Here is a 22,145-nt window from a genome sequence, read left to right as displayed (position 1 = left end):
TCGCGGGCTTCACAGGTGTCCGCGTCGCCATGGACACCTGTGAAGCCCGCGAGGGGACGCGTATAGCTGTGAAGGTATCCGCGTCCCCTCGCGGGGCTCGCTGCGCTCGCCACGCTTCGGGCGCGGTGGCTCGCTGCGCTCGCCACACTATTCTATTCTCAACTCCACGCCGACGTGGATAGTGGGGGTATGAAAAGGTCGGAGGATGCTTACCGCCGCCCCTCGCGGGCTCGCTGCGCTCGCCACGCTTCGGGTTGACGTTGATCGTGGGGTGGCGTAAACAATTGGGGGGGCCATTTCAGAGTTCAGGGTAACTATTTGGGCTCTAAGGCCCATTTAACATTGTTTCCTATGGCCACATCGGGTACATTGAGGCATTTAACAGTAAAATCGTGTCCATCGGGCCTTTTAACATTGATTCCTATGGCAAATCGGGAGCATCGCGTCGCGGGCATCGCGGGTACATTTATGGCCGGCCGCGACGCGACCGATGCGATTTCCATGTTTAACATGGGTTTCAATGGGAAATCGCGGGCATCGCGTCGGTCGCGTCGCGGCCAGACATAAATGTACCCGCGATGCCCGCGATGGGCGCCGTGCTAGGTAAAGAGTACCAAATCATTTATCAAAAAGGAATTACTCCATCAACTCATCTCAGGCACAGAGTTCTTATACAATACATACAGAATTCTTATCATTGCTGTTACTGAACAGTGGGGAAAAGAATGACGTCACTAACAAACTCTTCCAAGGCAGCACGGACGGACGGTGCAGTGGTTAGCATTACTGCCTCACAGCGCTAAGGTCAGGGGTTCGATCCCCACCATGGCCCTAACTGTGTGGAGTTTGTGTATTCACCCTGTGCTTGTGTCGGTTCCCCCTCAGGGCCATCTTAGCATTATGGGCCCCCGGGAAAAGCAGTGTACTGGCCCTCCCTACACAAACACTCATAAAAATGTAAATTATAAAAGCGATTAAAACAGAGATAGCACAATATTAAATTATTATATGCTAGCAAAGCTCGCTCGAAGCAAAAGCTTTGAAAACTAGTCTGCTAACTTGTGATTGCCTCTGTGTTTCTGTATGTGTGATTGCCTCTGTGTTTCTGTATGTGTGCAAGAGAAAGAGATGTACAGTAGTTTCCCTCACTGCCAGCAAATGGCAGTGTTTCGGTTACACACGGACACTAGACATACAGTATATAAGATATACTTGCCAACATGTAATATATCCTCTCTGGGAGAAGCCTGAGGAGAAGACTTTCAGCTGTCATTAGGGGGGCAGGGACTACATCATCAAACCCCGGCGGAGCTAAAATGAGACAAATTGGTTAATTTTAGTCCCGCTCCCTCAACTGTGGGGTAGGGAGAAGCCTTTCCAGCAGCATGCAGGAGGCTTATGCACCTTTCCGGCAGTAATTAAGCAAGGAACTTACTCAGAGGCTGAGGCTGCCTGTCACACTCACACAGAGCAAGGTACAGGAGCCAGGAAGACATGACACTGCTGTACAGATGGCGCACACAGCCAAGCATGACATCCCAGGGTCCTGATTCCCACATCCTGCAGACTGTGCCTATTGGCCATATCAGTAGTGCTCTGCATGTAGTGGGGGGCGTGGCTCTCAGGATGTGCACATTGCCATGGATGGTAGTGCAAGGGTTTGGTATTGGGCCCCTAATATTGTGGGGCCCTTTAAGCCCATGCATAAAGTAGGCCCTGTTCCCCCTTGGCACTCTGTTTTCCTCCCACAATCGATAAATATACTAGTAGGTTAATTGGTTCCCAAACTAAAGAATAACCCTATTGTATTTAGGGCCAAGTGGTTCTTATCTGCTGTCAGATTCTATGTTTTCTTATGTAGTCAGAAGAACAGCTGTGGTTGGACTTCAGATGAATTGATTGGCTCGTGTCTGCCCTTCTGCAAAAGCAATGTCATACTTTATAGTTATGGCTTTTCCCAGGGGTTACGGGTGCCTGCTAGCGGCAAGAGGTATGACCACCCCTATTAAGTCCAGTATATGTTCCTCTTACACACACCACTTAATCAGGGGTTTTTCCATCCGTGCCTCCTGAGCTAATATCATCCTTCCGCCACAGATACTCAGCTGGGATCCGGTTCCACTTTACATGTGTTATTTTCCCTCTGAGAACTACCGAGCTGTCTGGTATTCCCCTAAGGCCTTGGCACAACGCTGGGTGATGTATCTGTCCTAAATTACACAGCGCACCATAGAATTTTGATACGTACAGATTAGCTGCCTCTTTCCATGCTGAGAGACTGTGTTGGATGTTTTCAAGGCTGATTTTAAATATAAAAAGCACCTATTGAATCTAACAGAAAATTGAATCTGAATGTGGTTATTGTTCACTTCTGCCTAGTGTCCCCCACCCGCTGACCCCCAAACCCAGCCGCTTGCCACTAATAATATTTGCGTATAACTATCTCTGTATCCATATTATATTGTTGTAATTGACACATTTTCTTTTGTTGTAAAACTGTTTTTTTTTTTAATACCAAACCTTTGGGAACCCTAAAGCACAGACATGATCATTAAGACCGAGGAGGGCATTATAGATGACCCATTGACCAATAGAATCTAGACAGACATTTGTTGTTATTTTCATTCTTTACTAATACAACAACAGTGAAACCCTCATTGACAGTCATTACTTTTGTAGAACTCTTCTACTGTTTCAAAAGTTGGAATTATTTTAAGGGCTTCATGTTTTTCTTTCTCAGTGATGCGATCACTGTGATGCCACGCTACCAGGTTCCATGGGGCAGATGTATTAAGCCTGGTGAAGAGATAAACTGGAGATAAAGTGGAGAAAAAGTGGAAAGAGATAATGCGCAGCCAATCAACTTCCAACTGTCATATTTCAAACACTGCTGATTGGCTGGTGCATTATCTCTTTCCACTTTTTCTCCACTTTATCTCTTTGCCAGGCTTAATACATCTGCCCCCCTATTACCCAAAACTACACTGGCCATTAGACACTTTTGCCAAATCCCCAACTGATGCTCAGCCCAGCAAGTCAGCAACAGAGAGAAGGTGACGCGCCTCAAGGCCAAACCCCCTACCGTCAAGCCTGTAAAGCCCAGAGGGGTGACACACCCCTGAGACACATGGCCACACCCACACGACGTGAGACCATGACCCTTCATTGTGCCAGGGCTGTTTTAGTAATAGAAAATCCCCATACCTCCCAACTTTACTTGTTGGAGAAGCGGGACCTGCCTCACCGGACGCACACTCAAGAAAAGTGCATAGCCTCCGGTGGAGGGGGCATAACCAAGCAGCAAATGTTAAATAATTTTAGGGGAATCTCCAGCACTCCCTGAGCAGTTTGACAGCCTCCCCGCACTAGATGCTGTGCGCTTTGTAGCGCATTGGTGAGCACTGGCTCTCCAACGTGCTCCACCACCCGCGGGAAACTGTGACTTGCATATAGGGCTGTCCTGGTGTAAATCCCCAATCCAATCAGCAGAGATCCCAGAGGGTGTACTATCCCTCACACTTCAGGTGCTGGATCAGGCTTCATCTGTCCTTTATTCCCCATTTTCATTACCTTTTTTGTCTGAACGTATTTTCTCCATACAACCGGTGGCTCTGAAGTACCCTGAAACAATGCAGGTGTTCTAAATCAAAGTCATGGAAGACAGGTAGGGAGCAGAATGTAACATTAAAACAATGTATATACAGTAGGGCCCAGTTCACATTCTCCTGCATTTGCACTGCTATGGATCGCCTAGGCTGCTTATGTGCAGTCCATAGGGACTCAGGCCTATAGTGTGTAAAAGGACATTTCCTGCACTATATGATCATTGTGTGTTTTGCTGTTGAGCCTTTGTATCTTAGTTCATACTCTCCGGCGGTTGTTCTAGAACTCAGGAAGACGCTGTATTATAATGGGCCGCTGTTGATATCGAGCAGCAGTGTAACAGGTGACATGTTGAGTGCCATTTACACCACTCAGAATCACAGATAAGTCACATTATTGCACTACTGAGTTGTGAGTAGTGCTAAGTGCCTGATAAGTGTGTTGACACATTGGCATCTGCAGCAAGTTGGCACCTGCAGCCTGGTAAGTTCAGCAAGCAAGTCCCAGTTTTCATTTCCCAACTCACACAACTCATACACTGTGCTAGAACGCTGGTTAGTGTTGTTTCCTGGAATCCATCTATAGATCCCCATAGTGCAATGTGTATTATCCATGCTGACAGCGTGTGCATCTCCTCTCTCTGTACTTCTCTGGTGAGGAGGATAATGCCGGGGACTAGAAGCCAGGACCGGTCTTTGTATTCTGCTACAAATTGCCTCTTTCTCTTCTCTCTTCATCCACAGGCTGTGCACTGCATGCTGGCCTCACTTCACTCAGAACTTGACATTCAAAGGTACTTGATGAAAATTGAATCCTCTCAGAGAGTTAGTACATTATTCCTTTCTGTGTTTTATTGTATTTCTTAAGGCCTGAGATTGTTACGTCTAACCGCGTACAGTTTGCCGTGGGAATGCAGCCACTAAAACGGGAAAGTTTGCATGAATTCCAACAAATGGTGATTTGAAGTGACATTGAGTGATGGCATGTGCTCACTGTGCAGTTCCGGTACTAATAATATAAGTCAGCGACTCGCAGGGCGCACCATAAGATGACATCACGCATTCTGGCTCTGTACAGAGCATTCACTAACATTGCATTTAGTAGTGCACAAGGTTTCATCAGCAATGTATGAGAACTGTCTATTGCAAGCTACACAATGAAGAAGTCCATTTGGGTGTGGTATAGGGTTCTGACAGTCTGGATCCCGACAGTCATTAGCCCGACATTGGGATCCCGACTGCCCGGACTCAGACAGCATGGTGAGCGCAACAAATTTGGCCTAAACCCAGTACTAGTGAATGAGCCCCAGTCTAGGAGTCAGATAGAGCATAGTGAGGTGGCAGCTTCTGTATAATGACATCCTGAGATGTCACCTTTCTGTCTCCTGTGGTTTGACGCCTGCCAGTCATAGTGTGAAGGTTCCTGCTGGGGCGGTTCTCCGTTCCCTGCCACCAGATCCATCTCCACTGATGGAGAATGCAGATGTCCTCTTTGGCGTTAGAGATGTTGGAGTCGTATATTTATATATGATATTATTTACATTATCCCCCCCCCCCCCCCCTGCGTTCTCTGGAAGCCTTTCCCTAATCCCAGGAAAAGACTGACAGTGGGAAGGAGCGACCTGCGGAAGTCTTCAATTCCTTTCCCTTAAATTATCATTTTTTCGTAGGCTTAGATTGAGCGGCGTAAGTCAAAGACTCAATGAGCCGGTCTTGCGTTTGTTTAATGAAGTGTGCATGAATGGAGAGATGAAGTATTATGCCTGGCATGTATAGCACGCTGGGGGTTAACAGTATGGGGGGCTATATTCATCCGGAAGTAAGGAAATCCCTTACACTACTGCAAAACTACGCTCCAACACTACAAACAGGTGAGCTGGGACATTACCATCCTGTCACTACAAACAGGTGAGCTGGGACATTACCATCCTGTCACTACAAACAGGTGAGCTGGGACATTACCATCCTGTCACTACAAACAGGTGAGCTGGGACATTACTATCCTGTCCCTGCAAACAGGTGAGCTGGGACATTACCATCCTCTGTCACTATAGACAGGTGAGCTGGGACATTACCATCCTATCACTATAGACAGGTGAGCTGGGACATTACCATCCTGTCACTACAAACAGGTGAGCTGCATACCTCCCAACTTTCCGCGCGAGCGCCCAAAAGGGGCGTGGCTTATGCAAATGAGGGCACAGCTTATGCAAATGAGACGCATCCCCGTTTTCGGACGCGAATAGGCGCTGTGCGCATGCGCACAGCGTCTATTCTGTCAAATTGGGGGGACTCCGAACTGCCCCCCCCCCCCCCGCAGCGGGACACCTCCGGCCGCGGGTGGGACAGCGGGACAGGACTCGGTAATCGGGACTGTCCTGCTGAAATCGGGATTGTTGGGAGGTATGCTGAGCTGGGACATTACCATCCTGTCACTATAGACAGGTGAGCTGGGACATTACCATCCTGTCACTATAGACAGGTGAGCTGGGACATTACCATCCTGTCACTACAAACAGGTGAGCTGGGACATTACCATCCTGTCACTACAGACAGGTGAGCTGGGACATTACCATCCTGTCACTATAGACAGGTGAGCTGGGACATTACCATCCTGTCACTATAGACAGGTGAGCTGGGACATTACTATCCTGTCCCTACAAACAGGTGAGCTGGGACAGTACTATCCTGTCCCTACAAACAGGTATGCTGGGACATTACCATACTGTCACTATAGACAGGTGAGCTGGAAAGTAGTTCACTTTTGTGTTCTGAGCTACTTTCAGCTCAAAATCCTCCGGTGTGTATGGCCCGGCAATGTATGGAGTGAACATTGATGCACAATCTCGCATCATCGCTGTCCGCCGCCATCTGCGCACTTACACTTGGGACCACAGAACAATGGTGTACTGACATTTGGGGCCCCAGAATAATGGCTCATTGACACCAAAACAATAGTACAGTAGGGCACCAGTGAAAATAGTGTGAGCACCTCTGACAATATTTATTTATTAACAGTTTCTTATATAGCGCACACATATTTTGCAACGCTTTACAGAGTATAGTTGAACATTCACATCAGTCCCTGCCCCAGTGGAGCTTACAATCTATATTCCCTACCACATGTACACGCACACACAGACATTCTAGGGTTAATTTTTGTTGGAAGCCAATAAGCCTACCAGTATATTTTTGGATTGTGGGAGGAAACCGGAGTACTGGAGGAAACCCACGCAAGCACGGGGAGAATATACAAACTCCGCACAGTTAGGGCCATGGTGGGAATCAAACCCATGATGTCAGTGCTGTGAGGCAGTAATGCTAACCATTACACCATCCATACTGCTCCAATATACTAAAGCGTACAGCTGCATTATTAAATATGTCCCACCTGACCAAATAGATGTCAGTGGGTTGTAATGGGACATTCTGAAACATATGATAAGTCGGAGAAGGAATAAATAAATATATATATATATATATATATAGATTCTCTGTTCAGTCCGGCACTCTCCCCTAATTGCTGCAATCGGCGTGGGTGCCTTCCGGGTACATAGATAGAGTACAATGTCAAACAGGCAGCGGCACTCCACGACTTGATGTGTGCAAGAAAATATTTTATTCCAACGTTTCGGGTCGTATTCCCCCCGTTCACTGTATCCATGAGAACGGGGGAATACGACCTGAAACGTTGGAATAAAATATTTTCTTGCACACATCAAGTCGTGGAGTGCCGCTGCCTGTTTGACATTGTACTATATATATATATATATATATATATCTGAGAACAAAAGAAGAGTGGGCGCTCCGATAGTGTATTATCACTTTTTATTTTAACAGGAAAGATTTAAGAACAATCAGGTCAGGTCACGTACCGCAAATTGCGGCTGTTACCTGCCGCTGGTATAAATTATATGGAACAAACAGTTGGAGAGGTTGCACTCCTCCTTGCAGCCTTTGAGTACACGATCAAACAGAGACGCTAGGCCACGCCCCTACGCGTTTCGTCACACCGGACTTCGTCAGTATATATATACAGATACAAGAGGGTGGCACTCCAGAAATAAATACAGCAGTCAAAGGTGGTGAACCAACGTTTCAAATGTCATTCCAACATTTTTCATCAGGGTGTCACACATGTTGGAATAACATTTGAAACGTTGGTTCACCACCCTTGACTGCTGTATTTATTTCTGGAGTGCCACCGTCTTGTATCTGTGTATTGGAGCGAGCTTCACCCTCTTCTCCTGGGAGGGCCCCCAGCTTTTTGTTTGTGCTATATGGAGTGCCGGCCATCCCCTGGATTCACTATATATATATATATATATATATATATATATATATATATATAGTGTGAACAAGCAGAAGTCACTCTAAGAAATAATTCAATGCTGCACGGCGGCAGTAAAAAACGTGAAGACACTAGTATAGTGCAAAGCCAACGTTTCGGGCGGGTAGCCCTTTATCAAGACATGATAAGTGTACAAACATTACTCACATTTATAGTAGAAAAACTGTCTAATCACTCTGTGCACACCACCACCATGCTGGCACCCGGCGAGGAACTGATGACATCATCGGCGCTGCTGCACCGACAGGTTCTGACTCACCGGGGGCGTGTGTCCATCACCGTGTACCTGGTAACCATAGTGACAATAATCAATAGACAAGAAAAAAATATACGGGTCAAAGTGATAAGTGCATGTAGACCTCAGTGTCAAACACCATACTAGCATGTGAACTATCAACCACCCTGTACACCTGAAGTGTGGGGAAAGAAGGAGCAAATGACCAAGAAACGGCTCTGAGCGGGGAAACATGTAACAAGTGATGCGGCTGGTGCCAGTGATCGCACTGTGCCGCAGGAGTCAGCTGCTGTCAGCCGGGTCTCCGTTCGGCCGCAATCACCGAGTCTAACGGTGTCAGGCTGCTGACGGAGGGAGCTCAGCGTGCTGCCGGTTACAGTATGAAGCATACCTGTGCTCAGTGCGCAGTGCGCGCGGTTGTCAGGGATCGCGGGTCAGAGAGTAAAGGCACCGGGAGTAGTGTGCTATGTGCGCGGTGTGCGCGGCTGTCAGGGATCACGGGTCAGAGAGTAGAGGCACCAGGAGTGGGGTGTCAGAATGCGCACACGCATTGCGTCTGGGCATGGTGCTCAGGAGTGGGACTGGAGAAGGACACGCGAAGCGTGTACATGGTGCTGAAAGGAGAGTGAATGGGGGAACACGCAAAGCGTGTAGCCAAGGTGCTGAACTGATACAATCAGTCCAGTGTGTGTCCACCTTGTCAGTGAATATGGCAAGGTGGGATGAGCAACTGTGTAAGAACAGCTGGGCACTGTTCAGTGTGGATGTAGCTGTCAGAATAGGTCTAGAGGAGTGAGCAGACAAGGGTGTGCAGTGTATAAAGAAGAATAAAAGTGTGTAACCCGTACCTAGATGCAGTCTGTACTACTAGGGGAAGAAATGATGAATGTGTGGGAAAGAGAGATGGAATGTAGATGTAAGAGAAAGACACTGTAAAATGTATCAAAAGAGTGTTACACCGTGTATAAGGTGAACACCCTGGGAGTGAGCCGAATGGAAGCGTGACAGCTTCTATGTAACAATAGTGCATATAAGAGATATCAAGTCTATATATAAGCAAATATATGGCCAAAGGCCGGCAAATGCAGTGCCGATAAGGTCGGCTGAAGAAGGCTGTACTAGAGGGTCGGCTGAAGAGGGCTGTACTAGAGGGCTCAACATCCGCACGAAGGTCACACAGGAGTTCCATGAGTCAACCTGTGTCGACCAGGTCTCAGACTATGTAGAGGGAACATAATGATACAAAAGGGGCTAACGGTTCAGGTGCCCGGTGGGCTAATCCAAGTGTAGGGACTGTCTGTCGACAACGTTAGTAGCACGGTCAGTCTCTGGACCTGAGAGGGGGGGGTTTCACAAAAAGCAGGACATGGGAAGTAATTCATTCAAACCGTGGGGTTGAACAGTGTCCAAAGCATGTATCCATTTAGATTCCAATTTGAGAAGTGCTTTGCCTCTGTCGCCGCCTCTGGAGTTGGGAGGGATGCAGTCAATAATCTTGTATCGGATGCTCGGCAGTGTATGGTTGGAGGCTTTCCAGTGTCTGGCCACCGGTTGGTCAGAGCCTTTGCTGCCCAGTGCCGCTCGTATGCTGGATTTATGGAGGGCCATCCTCTCCTTAAATTGTCTGATGGTCTTCCCCACGTATAGCAGTCCACATGGGCATTTAATGTAATATACCACATATGTGCTGCTACACGTGAGGGGATGTCTTATAGGTATCCGTGTACCAGTTCTGGGGTGCAGAAAGAAATCTCCTGTTTCCAACCCTCCGCAGGTAACACATTTGAGGCATCTGTAATTGCCGTTTTTTCTCTTCAGAAATGTGGTGGGCGGAGCTTCTTTCAGGTCAGAAATATCGTTTCGGACGACGAATTCTTTTATATTTTTGCTGCGCTTGTACGCCGGCATCAATGTCGTGGTTCTGAGGCTACTCAAATGTGGGTCGTTAGTAACCAGTGGCCAAAAACGTTTGGCAATTCTGACAATTTCAGTGCTAGCAGTAGAGTAGCTCTGTGTCCATATCATTCTGTCAGTTTTAGCTATCCGGGAGTCACGTTGCAGAAGATCATCTCTTTTGAGTGCTAAGACACGGTTTTTAGTGTTGGACAGTAGCTTTCTGGGGTATCCTCTAGTGGCGAATTTTCTATACATGCTCTCAATCTCAATTTTGGCCGCCTCTGGGTCTGAGCAAATCCGCATTGCTCTCAGAAATTGAGAGTATGGGAGACTCCATTTGGAGGCTGATGGGTGGAAACTACTACCCAATAGGGCTGTGTTCCTGTCGGTGGGTTTGTGGAAGACAGAGGTTTCCAACCGCAGATCGGGGGTGAGCATAATAGTAACGTCCAGGAAGTTGATGGTCTGGAAACTTGAATTCGTGGTGAATTTTATGTTATCATCCTTGCTGTTGATATCTGCCATACATATACATACACATGCTAGTATGGTGTTTGACACTGAGGTCTACATGCACTTATCACTTTGACCCGTATATTTTTTTCTTGTCTATTGATTATTGTCACTATGGTTACCAGGTACACGGTGATGGACACACGCCCCCGGTGAGTCAGAACCTGTCGGTGCAGCAGCGCCGATGATGTCATCAGTTCCTCGCCGGGTGCCAGCATGGTGGTGGTGTGCACAGAGTGATTAGACAGTTTTTCTACTATAAATGTGAGTAATGTTTGTACACTTATCATGTCTTGATAAAGGGCTACCCGCCCGAAACGTTGGCTTTGCACTATACTAGTGTCTTCACGTTTTTTACTGCCGCCGTGCAGCATTGAATTATTTCTTAGAGTGACTTCTGCTTGTTCACACTATACTTCTCCTTGAGGGATAGAAGCGCACCTAAGCAGCTGAATTTCTACAGCCTGAGTGCCGGACCCCTTGCTTGCTTATATATATATATATATATATATATAGTATGCGGTAATGCCCCATTACAACTCACCGTTGTCTTTGTAAATAGATAATAAATAGGGTATGTTTAGACTTCTCTCTCCGCTGCCTGTGTCTGACTTAGTACATATGCCCCTTAATGTTTGTGTCTTCAGCAGGTGGAGCTAGATAAAAAGGAGCCATGCCTGGCTGCATCTTGCTTTAATGAATTCATAATGAAATGATGTCACCTTGAATGTGGGACATGACCTTGTACATACATCGGGATGCTGGCATGTGACTTGAGAGACACAAGATGTAAAAATGTCCCTGCACTTGGCTTCTGAGAGGCGGTCCTGAAACAAGAAGCTTGTTAGTGATGTCATTGTATAGTGCCATGCCGTAAATAACGCCTATGAATCCCCTATACATCCCCTATACATGTAGCACGAAACACAAAGTACTTGTACGAAGACAGGAAGCGCTCATCTGAAGCAAAGTACACGCTGATGACATGTGATGGTATATACTGTAGATGTCATATCTCCGGTCATGCGTATCTAACCATTTCATACCGAGGATAATTCCCAAAAGATGTCACCTAAACCACCGCAGATGTATCCAAAGCACTTCCAGGACCCTCCTGATTTCATCGTCCGTGCCCAATTACAGACGGACTTAAAGCAGCACAGACAATAGGAGCCTTTTGGCTTCCTACATTTCATCTGCTTTGATGGAGTATAACATATGTCCTGCTGTTTGAAGTTGTGCATCACATAGGGCAGTATTCAATGAGAAAATTCTCCGTGCATGGAGAGCGTTTTATTTCGCTCGCCATGCACTCTCCGTGTTTTTGCGGAGATTCTCCATGTTTGGAGATTCTCCGTCACGGCACTTTACCCACTATTCAATGTATATTCTATTCACTATTCGCGGCAAGTCTTTACCCCTGCAGCGGACGAGCGTCCGCGGCAGGGAGCTTTCAGGGAGCCAGGGGACGGAAGCAGCCAGAGAGATTAAAATCTCCCTGGCTGCTCCAGAGGAATGTGGAGGGGAGGTGGGCTCCCCGGGACCCAGGCAGCACAGGCTGCCCCCCCCTATAGCCAGCGGGGGACCCAGTATTCACTGCACCCGATCGTGCATATTAACGATCGGGTGCAGTGAATATATGAATATCTAATGAGCGGCTCGAGCGCTCCGGCCCCCTGCTGGCTGCACTGTGTAAAAAATAAAATAAAAAAATATATATTTTTTAAATTAAATATATATTCATGTGCTATAAGCACATGAATAAAAATAACATGCCCCTTCACAGAAAAAAAAACTGATTTTTTTACACCAAAATTAAAAAAAAAACCTTTTAGTTTAAAAGTTCACATTCCAGATCTCCATCAAAAGATGGAGAATTTCTACACGGAGAGAGACGGCGAAAATCACTTAGAAAGACGGAGAATATTTCACATTGAATAGGGTTGCTCGCTTTTGGAGAGCAAAATGCTCCGTCCAAGGCGAAAAAAGCAAAAATTCTCCATAAAACACGGAGAATTTTTCTCATTGAATACTGCCCATAGAGTCAGACTTTCCTACTTTTAAATAAGTATGTCTTGGGGTTTTTGAGGGTGATACTGTACCTGCTATACAAAGGGGCATGGTGCGATTTTGGCTTAACTTTCTTTAGGATTTTGACTATATAATCGCACAGTGTTAAGGGACTTGCGATACCAATGCGCGCCCTCGCAAGATCGGTATTTAAGTAAAAATAGACTGTCTGTTTTACTACAGAGCAGATCGTTAATGAGGGCCATGTTCAGGGCCGTCTTAAGAATATAATGGGCCCCATGGCAAAATAATTTGAGGGCCCCCTCTCCTCCCTTCACCTATGTGCAGCAGTGGCGGGGATCCGGGCAGCAGTGGGTGAAGGGGTCCGTGCAGGAAGCGGCGACTCAGACCTTGATGCAGTGCTGTTAGCCGCCGGGCGGGAAGCGCTGCAGAGTTTGGAAAGACTGGCTGGGCGCTGATTGGCTAAGCGTCCTGCCAATCAGCATCTGGCCAGTCTTTTCAAAATCAGCACAGCAGTGCTTCCCGCCCGGCGGCAGACAGCACTACATCAAGGTCTCTGCTTCCCGGACAGACCCCGCCACATGCCGCTGCCCGGATCCCCTCCACACGCCGCTGCCCGGTCCCCTGCACACGCCGACCACTGCCCGGGTCCCCTGCACACGCCGACCGTTGCCCGGGTCCCCTGCACACGCCGACCGTTGCCCGGGTCCCCTGCACACGCCGCCTGCTGCCCGGGTCCCCTGCACACGCCGCTGCCCGGGTCCCCATCCACCCGCCGCTGCCCAGGTCCCGACCACACGCCGCCTTTCCCTAGGACAGTGCCGTCTTCCCCATTGTGGTGGGCCCCTACTATCCTTGGGCCCCTGGGCAACTGCCCATTAAGCCCAATGGGAAAGACGGCCCTGGCCATGTTGCAGAATAGTACGATCTACTTTACGTGTCGAAGAAAAGACACTGATATGTATAAGGGCTTGTTCATGTCATGTATTGTGGTTTACAAGTGGTTCCATATAAATGGCCAGAGGCGTAACTCTGGGAGGCAATGAAGTAATCTGCCACCGGGCTCTTGCTCCCAAGGGGGCACCTCTCCCCCCCCTGCAAGTTTGAATCAGTTAATTGAAAGCCATCAATATCGCTTCTGTTGCTGACTCTCCATCCTAGCAAGACCATAGATGTCACACTCTCTTTATTTTAAACATAAAATACATAACATACATACATACACACATGCGCGCATATATATATATATATATATATATATATATATATATATATATATATATATATAAATTATTAGGTGGTGTGTGTGTGTGGGGAGGGGCGCCAAAATGTATCTTGCCTCCGGGCAACTCAGACGAACTTATGCCACTGTAAGTGGCCGCATGAGTCCTTTTAAAATACATGTAGCCATATTGTGCTGTATAACCGATGCAGCTGAATGGCACTGATGATTCCATTTGAATGCAAATATCTCTGATTTATTTATTTATTTCCCAAAACTATAACAGCTGCATAATATGGGTTAAGTGAAATCAGGGAGATTTCCTAAACTCTTCGGGAAGGCAGGGAGATTGCTACTTTTTCAGGGAGTCTCCCGCAGAATACAGGAGAGTAGGTAACTATGCATATCGTCCATTGTCAGTCAGAAAGTATGACTTGTCACAAGTATCATTCTTGTAACATAAGTAATATTTTGTATGGGGGATTATTTTATGTAGAGGAGTGAAAATAAAAACAAACATACAAAAAAATGGTTTTCATGAATCTGGAATGTTTCCTTTTTCCAATTAAAAAGCTTTACAATAAAGACTTCTTCGGCTAGGTTAATTAAAGCAAAAATCTGTAGGGTGTATTTAACTGAATGTTCAATAAATTAAATTTACATTTACCCTTGGCTCAGCCATAACCCCCTCTGTGCTGATAGTTAAAATACCAAGTAATGTTCTGTAGTTTATATCATTTTATTTACTTTGATTTCCTCTTTCATTAGTGTAAAGAACATGGTCTCTGTCTACATACAGTATGGGGAGCATAGTTTTACTTGAAAACCTTGAAAATGCTTCACAAACTGTTGCTAATCGGATTCTGTAGAAAACCACATTTAGAAATATTTTAATTAATAAAATATACAGTAGAAGATTAATCATTTCTTGTTGCCAAACTAAACTGGTTCATAGACACAGACAAAGCCAGTCTGATACATGGGCCAACAGATCTCAGCATGTCATGCACATTTTTGACTACTCCCCCGGGAATGGCCTGGAGGCTCCCAAAAATCAAGTACTGCCACTGGCCACCAGGAAGACTAGTCATGTCACATCCCCGCACCACATATGTTAATCCACACTTCTAATCCCCCACACACTCTTCCCACACTAACCCCCCCCCCCCCCCCACGGCAGGCCCCTCCAGGAAATGAAAGTCGGCAACCAAGATGTCATGTGGGGGTGATCCTGACAGCCAGGCTCTGGCCCTGATCCTCCTGAACCGTGGGAGCAGGGGTGCCTGCTGAGATTGCCGCTGTCACCAAGACAGAGATGCAGGGAAGAGGGCGACTGGCTGTGATTGTTGCCGGCACTTCTAGGGTGGTAAACGACCAATTCTGTATTAGCCTAGAGCACCTGGAACCCTTCATCAGGCCCTGGTATTGCCTTATGATGTAGATTTGCTAGCCCTGGACAGTTTCACCAGAGGTGGATTAGGAACTGACTGAGGCCCTGGAAAATGTTGTAGATGAGGCCTGACCTGGGCAGCACCAGAGGAATAACATGCCTATTGGCCATGGCAGCATGTCTGGATTGCTGTACTGCAGAGATGGAATAACAGAATGAATGGGGACAAAGCAGTGTAATGTGTACGGTGAGCTGTCTGCAAGGGGAGGGCCACATGTCAGCAAACACAACAGGCCTCAGGTATGTATCAGCCCACTAGGTATCTCCCCCCAAGGGCGTAACTACCATAGGTGCAGGGGGTGCAGCTGCTATGGGGCCCAGAGCTGAGAGGGGACCACTTTGCCTGTCAAAGTATCATAAGCTGTTTACATTTTTCAGCATTAGGTGATAAATAGGGGCCCTTACAAACTTTTGCTATGGGGCCCACATGTATCTAGTTACACCACTGTCTCCCCCTGTAGGCTGCATGGCCAATACAACACCAGTTACACCGGTATTTCTGAGTTACTCAAATGGCCTCAACCATTGTGACCGATGGTCATGATGGGATTATAATGTAATTAATGACATTTTAAGCTTGTTTTTTTTTCAGTTAAAAAAGTGAGCTGTAATGTTACCTCTTTAGTGACCAATAGGAAACCTGCGTTACATATTAGCAATAGTGACTGACAATTACACCAACTTGGACTGTAATGACATTGTATTCAAATAAATATACCATACCTCCCAACTATCCCGATTTTCATGATACTCTCCCGGCTAGAGCGTCAGTGTCCTGCAGTGGGGGGCAGTTGGCCATTCTCCTGCCTGCCGTTGCTCACCAGGCTTAATACATCTGCCCCCATGGGCCTTAGCAGTCATTGACCACGCTTTGTGATTTTAAGTGGTCTTCTGGTTCGTTGCTGAGTTGCTGCTGTTCCTAAACACTTCCACATTCTAATAGTGTCACTTACAGTTAGCCACGGAATATCCAGCATAAGTAACCATCTTATTGCACAGGTGGCATCCTATCACAGTACCACGCTTGAAGCCATCGAACTCTTCAGAATGACCCTGTCACAAATAGTCCGATTCCCACCAACTCGGGAATTGGCTTGACCTGACACAGAGGCGCGGAGTCTAACCGTGCCGGGGGTTTTCTGCCAGTGACCCCTCCAAGCGGGATTTGGGCTTCAGCGGCGCCCGACACGTCGGTCGCGGCCCTCTGGTCAGGTTTCCCGTATGAGTTGGTGAGGTTATGGGAATATGGTTACGTGGTCGTCTAGCCGGGTCGTTCACAGTAAGGTCAGAAGGTACACGAGGGAGAAGACAAGAGAGAATCCAAAGCCGAGCCGGGTCATACACTGGGAGCACTTTTCGCGGGACACTGGGATGAGACTGAGAGAGTGGTCGAGGAGGTTTAGCCAAGGTCATACACGGGGTAATTCGGATGTAGGTACAATGGGATAAGACAAGAGAATGGTCAGGGAAACAAGCCGGGGTCTGTATGAAAGTAACGATCAGGATATAATGCACAAGGACGCTGGAGCAGGTGTGAACCTATACTCTGGCAGAGTTCCCCTGCTAGGGACTTCCTTTTATCCCTTGCAGGTTACTGCCCAATTTCCTGCCTGTCTCTTTAAATTTGTGCACAGCGCAGCGCGCGCGCCCCTAGTGGACGCGCGCCCGCCAACCAGGAAGTGCACGCGACGGTGAACGCCGCACGGAGATCCCTGCTGCTGCCAGGGAACTACTGCCCGGACGGCTGTCTCAGATCACCGCTGAGACGCTGCCGCTCGGGCCCCGGACTCGCCTACCGCCCCACGCTGGACCCCGGACCCGGTAAGAGACCCCCGCGGTCCGGGGGGGCGTGACATTACCCCCTCCCCTAGGGGTGGGCACCGAACACCCTATGAAGGGTTTGTTGGGATATTTTCGATGGAAGTTGAGAAGTGCCCGTGGAGCGTGAACTTCAGATGCCCTAACCCAACAGCGCTCTTCAGGGCCAAATCCCTTCCAGTCAATGAGGAACTGGAGGGCTCCTCTGGAGATTCTGGAATCTAAAATTTGATTTATTTCATACTCCTCCTGATCACCGACCAGAATAGGAGTGGAAGGACGTTTGCTGGTGGAGAACTTATTGATAATAAGCGGTTTGAGAAGTGACACATGGAAAACGTTGGGAATCCTAAGGGATTTTGGAAGTTTGAGTCTTACTGCTACAGGATTAATTACTTGGAGGATGCGAAACAGACCAATAAATCTCTGAGCAAGCTTCATGGACGGGACCCTGAGTCGTAAGTGCTTTGTGGAGAGCCAGACCCTATCACCGGGTTTAAACTGAGGAGCATTTCTTCTTCTATAATTGGCATAGCGCCTATAACGATCAGAGGACTTAGTCAAGTTTCTCCTTACTTCTGACCAAATGTCTAGAAATCTTTTAACCGTCTGTTGAACGGCTGGTAATGAATTGATGGATTTGGAAAAGAATTCTGGAAGGTTAGGGTGAAACCCGTTTAGAATGAAAAAAGGAGACTTGCCGGTGGACTCATGAAACAGATTGTTGTGGGCAAACTCTGCCCAGGGAAGAAGAGACACCCAGTTATCTTGGTTGGCTGAAATATACACTCTTAAAAATTTTTCCAGGTCTTGATTAACCCTCTCGGTTTGTCCATTACTCTGGGGATGATAGGCCGAAGAAAAATTAAGTTTGATGTTAAAAGAGGAACAAAGGGCTCGCCAGAATTTGGAAGTGAACTGAACCCCTCTGTCTGAGACAATACTTTGGGGAAAACCGTGTAGCCTAAAAATATCTTTAATGAAGATCTCGGCTAACTTGGGAGCAGAGGGAAGACCCTTTAGTGGAATGAAATGGGCTGCCTTGGAAAAACGATCCACTACCACCCAGATAGTGTTGCAGCCCTGGCTAACAGGGAGCTCAGTAATGAAATCCATTGAGATATCTACCCAGGGATGACTGGGGATTGGAAGAGGCTGAAGTAACCCGGACGGAGCTTGCGAAGAGGATTTATGTTGAGCACAAATGTCGCAGGCAGCCACAAAGTTCCTAACATCTGCTTTCACCGATGGCCACCAGTAGTGACGGCAAAGGATTTCCATAGTTTTCTTAGCGCCAGCATGTCCGGCGAAGCGAGAAGAGTGGTACCACTGTTTAGTTCGTGAACTTGAAGGCACAAAAGTTTTCCCGACTGGAATCTTAATTTTCCTGGAGGAGGCGATAAAACAAGAAGACTTTAGAATAGGTTTCTGCTCTTCCAATTCTTCCGAAGAAGCTGGCCCAAAGAGTCGAGAGAGGGCATCCGCTTTGATATTCTTGGCCCCTGGACGATAGGTTAAGATGAGATGAAACGGTCAAAGAACAGGGACCACCTAGCCTGCCGGTAGTTGAGACAATGAGCGGTCTTTAGATACATCAAGTTCCTGTGGTCCGTATAAACTGTTACTGGGAATTTTGCCCCTTCTAAAATATGTCGCCATTCTTGTAAGGCCAGTTTGATGGCCAACAACTCTTTGTCTCCAACTGCATAATTTCTTTCGGGAGATTGAAATTTCTTAGAAAAAAAAACGCAGGCATACCATTTATTAGCATCATCCTTTTGGGAAAGAACTGCCCCAACCCCTGCTGAAGAGGCATCCACTTCTAGGAAAAAAGGTTTATCAGGATCGGGACGTCTTAGGATGAGAGCGGATACAAAGAGCTGCTTAAGTAAAGAAAAAGCTTGCTTGGCTTCCAAGGACCATTCTTTAGTGTTTTCTCCTTTCCGAGTGAGCTTAGTTATTGGGGCCACCACGGATGAATAATTTTTAATGAATTGTCTGTAAAAATTACAGAATCCCAGGAATCGCTGAATAGACTTTAAGCCTATAGGCTGGGGCCAGTCGGATATCGCGGACAGCTTTTTGGGATCCATCCGCAATTCTGTGCCTGTAACAATGAACCCCAGGAAAGGCATCTCCCGCTGTTCAAAGGAGCATTTCTCCAGTTTGCAGTATAACTGGTGTTCCCGTAAACGGGACAGTACCTCGCGAACGTGATGCCGATGTTCTTGGAGGTTATTAGAAAAAATTTAAATGTCGTCCAGGTAAACGACTACGAACTTATTCAAGAGATCCTGAAAGATATGGTTCATGTACCTTTGGAAGACTGCCGGTGCGTTGCTAAGACCAAACGGCATTACTAAATACTCAAAGTGCCCGTCACGCGTATTGAAGGCCGTCTTCCACTCGTCTCCCGGTCTGATTCGGATCAAATTGTATGCTCCGCGAAGATCCAACTTCGTAAAAACGTATGCACCTTTGATCCTGTCGAAGAGTTCTGAAATTAGGGGAAGGGGAAATCGGTCCTTTATCGTGATAGCATTAAGTCCCCTATAATCAATGCATGGTCTCAGACCCCCATCCTTCTTTTTAACAAAGAAAAGGCCAGCACCAGCAGGCGACTTTGACTCTCTGATAAAGCCCCGCTCCAGATTGTCTTTAATGTACTCCGAAACTGCCTGAGACTCAGCCATGGATAACGGAAATACCCGGCCACGTGGAGGCGACTTCCCGGGTATTAGATCGATGGCACAATCCCAATCCCTATGGCCTGGTAATCTCTCCGCCTCCCTCTTACTGAATACGTCCTGAAAGGCTCGATAGGGTGCTGGAAGCCTGACCTCGGGGTCTAATTTGGTAGAGGAAATAGTGCATTGGGGTCGTTCCACCTTGGTGAGACACCGTCCCTGACATTCCGCACCCCACGCCAGTACTTGTGGATTCCTCCAGTCGAGTATGGGGGAGTGTAACTGTAGCCAGGGTAATCCCAAAATAACAGGATTTTCTGCCGAAGGAAGTACGAAGAACGAAATAAGCTCTTGATGAAGGGCTCCTATTCTCATGTGGACCAAAGAGGAGCTGGAATGGATGCTTGAGAACGGTAATTTGTTTCCATCCACTCCCACAATATGCAACGGATTGGCCAGTCTCTGACATTGAATTCCCAGGCGTTTGACGGTTTGTGCTGTGATAAAGTTGCCGTCCGCGCCTGAGTCTAGGAAGGCCTTCAGCACTAGGGAGGAATTTTGATTCCGTAGTGTGATATCTATAGTGAATCCCACTGCGGGAACTCGAGACGGGGTATATAACAATGCGCCCAGGCTGACCCCCCTACTGTCAGTTAGGCTTTGTCGTTTCCCGGACGTTTTGGGCAACTGGAGAGACGATGGTCGGACTCCCCGCAATAAAGGCAAGGACGGTTTTTGAACCTCCGTTCCCTTTCAGCGAATGGTAGGCGAGACTTCCCAATCTGCATGGGTTCCTCGGCAGGTTGATTATCTGAAACTGAGGGTGAAGAAGAGGCCCCCCCTGGGGGAATAAATCGAGGTGCCAGCTTGAAGCTAAATTTCCGAGACTGTTCCTTCTCCTTCTCCCTCTCACAATGACGAAGGTCTACCCGGGTACACAAGGAAATAAGCTCATCCAGTGATTCTGCTGGATCCCGAGATGCCAGTTCATCTTTAATTCTCTCCGAGAGCCCCTGCGTGAAGGTAGCTATCAGAGCCTCCTCGTTCCACCCTAGCTCGGAAGCGAGGGTCCGGAACTGTATCGTGTATTGTCCCACCGTTTGGGTTCCCTGCTTCAGTCGAAGAATTGCTGAGGCAGCCGACGTCACCCGACCTGGCTCATCGAACACCTTGCGAAACGCAGCGATGAAATCAGTGCTATTATTAATCACGGTGTCATTTTTCTCCCACAGAGGTGAGGCCCAAGACAAGGCTTGCCCCGTCAGTAGCGAAATGATATAAGCGACTTTAGCTCTTTCCGAAGAGAAGGATGCGGCCTGGATCTCAAACTGGATAAGACATTGGTTTAGGAATCCTCGACATTCCTTTGGATCTCCACCATACTTTGTCGGATTTGGAATCCGGGGAGGAGCAGCGTTGGCCACTATGGCTGGGGGTGCTGGTACCGGAGGAGGAGGGACCGGCGGTGCTTCCATACGCTGCATCAGTGTTTGCAAACATTGCATGATTTGTGCCTGATCCTGTTCTTGCTTGTTTACTCTCGTTAACAAGTGTTCCAGGAGTTCTTTTGGCGACGGACCACTGGCTGGATCCATATTCCAATGGGCCAGAGTATTCTGTCACAAATAGTCCGATTCCCACCAACTCGGGAATTGGCTTGACCTGACACAGAGGCGCGGAGTCTAACCGTGCCGGGGGTTTTCTGCCAGTGACCCCTCCAAGCGGGATTTGGGCTTCAGCGGCGCCCGACACGTCGGTCGCGGCCCTCTGGTCAGGTTTCCCGTATGAGTTGGTGAGGTTATGGGAATATGGTTACGTGGTCGTCTAGCCGGGTCGTTCACAGTAAGGTCAGAAGGTACACGAGGGAGAAGACAAGAGAGAATCCAAAGCCGAGCCGGGTCATACACTGGGAGCACTTTTCGCGGGACACTGGGATGAGACTGAGAGAGTGGTCGAGGAGGTTTAGCCAAGGTCATACACGGGGTAACTCGGATGTAGGTACAATGGGATAAGACAAGAGAATGGTCAGGGAAACAAGCCGGGGTCTGTATGAAAGTAACGATCAGGATATAATGCACAAGGACGCTGGAGCAGGTGTGAACCTATACTCTGGCAGAGTTCCCCTGCTAGGGACTTCCTTTTATCCCTTGCAGGTTACTGCCCAATTTCCTGCCTGTCTCTTTAAATTTGTGCACAGTGCGGCGCGCGCGCCCCTAGTGGACGCGCGCCCGCCAACCAGGAAGTGCACGCGACGGTGAACGCCGCACGGAGATCCCTGCTGCTGCCAGGGAACTACTGCCCGGACGGCTGTCTCAGATCACCGCTGAGGCGCTGCCGCCC

The 22,145-nt window shown here is 47.8% G+C and overlaps 1 protein-coding gene across 11 annotated transcripts in view; it reads left to right on the top strand.

Moving 5' to 3' along the window:
* The window catches only part of KIAA1217 (KIAA1217 ortholog), a 632,840-nt gene that overhangs the window by 452,580 nt on the left and 158,115 nt on the right, over positions 1 to 22,145 (top strand). The window contains exon 3 of one of the 11 annotated variants that reach the window (XM_083189279.1): positions 4,347 to 4,427. The exons of the other annotated variants lie outside the window; for them this stretch is intronic. Within the exon in view, the coding sequence (XP_083045405.1) occupies positions 4,347 to 4,427 (81 nt within the window). The remainder of the gene's footprint in view (positions 1 to 4,346; positions 4,428 to 22,145) is intronic. 11 annotated transcript variants of the gene reach the window in all.

Source organism: Crinia signifera, chromosome 5, assembly GCF_055691185.1.
Source record: "Crinia signifera chromosome 5, ASM5569118v1, whole genome shotgun sequence".
In the NCBI taxonomy this organism is placed as follows: domain Eukaryota; kingdom Metazoa; phylum Chordata; class Amphibia; order Anura; family Myobatrachidae; genus Crinia; species Crinia signifera.
The sequence above is the reverse complement of the archived record's forward strand: the minus strand, read 5'-3'. Positions and strand labels throughout refer to the sequence as shown.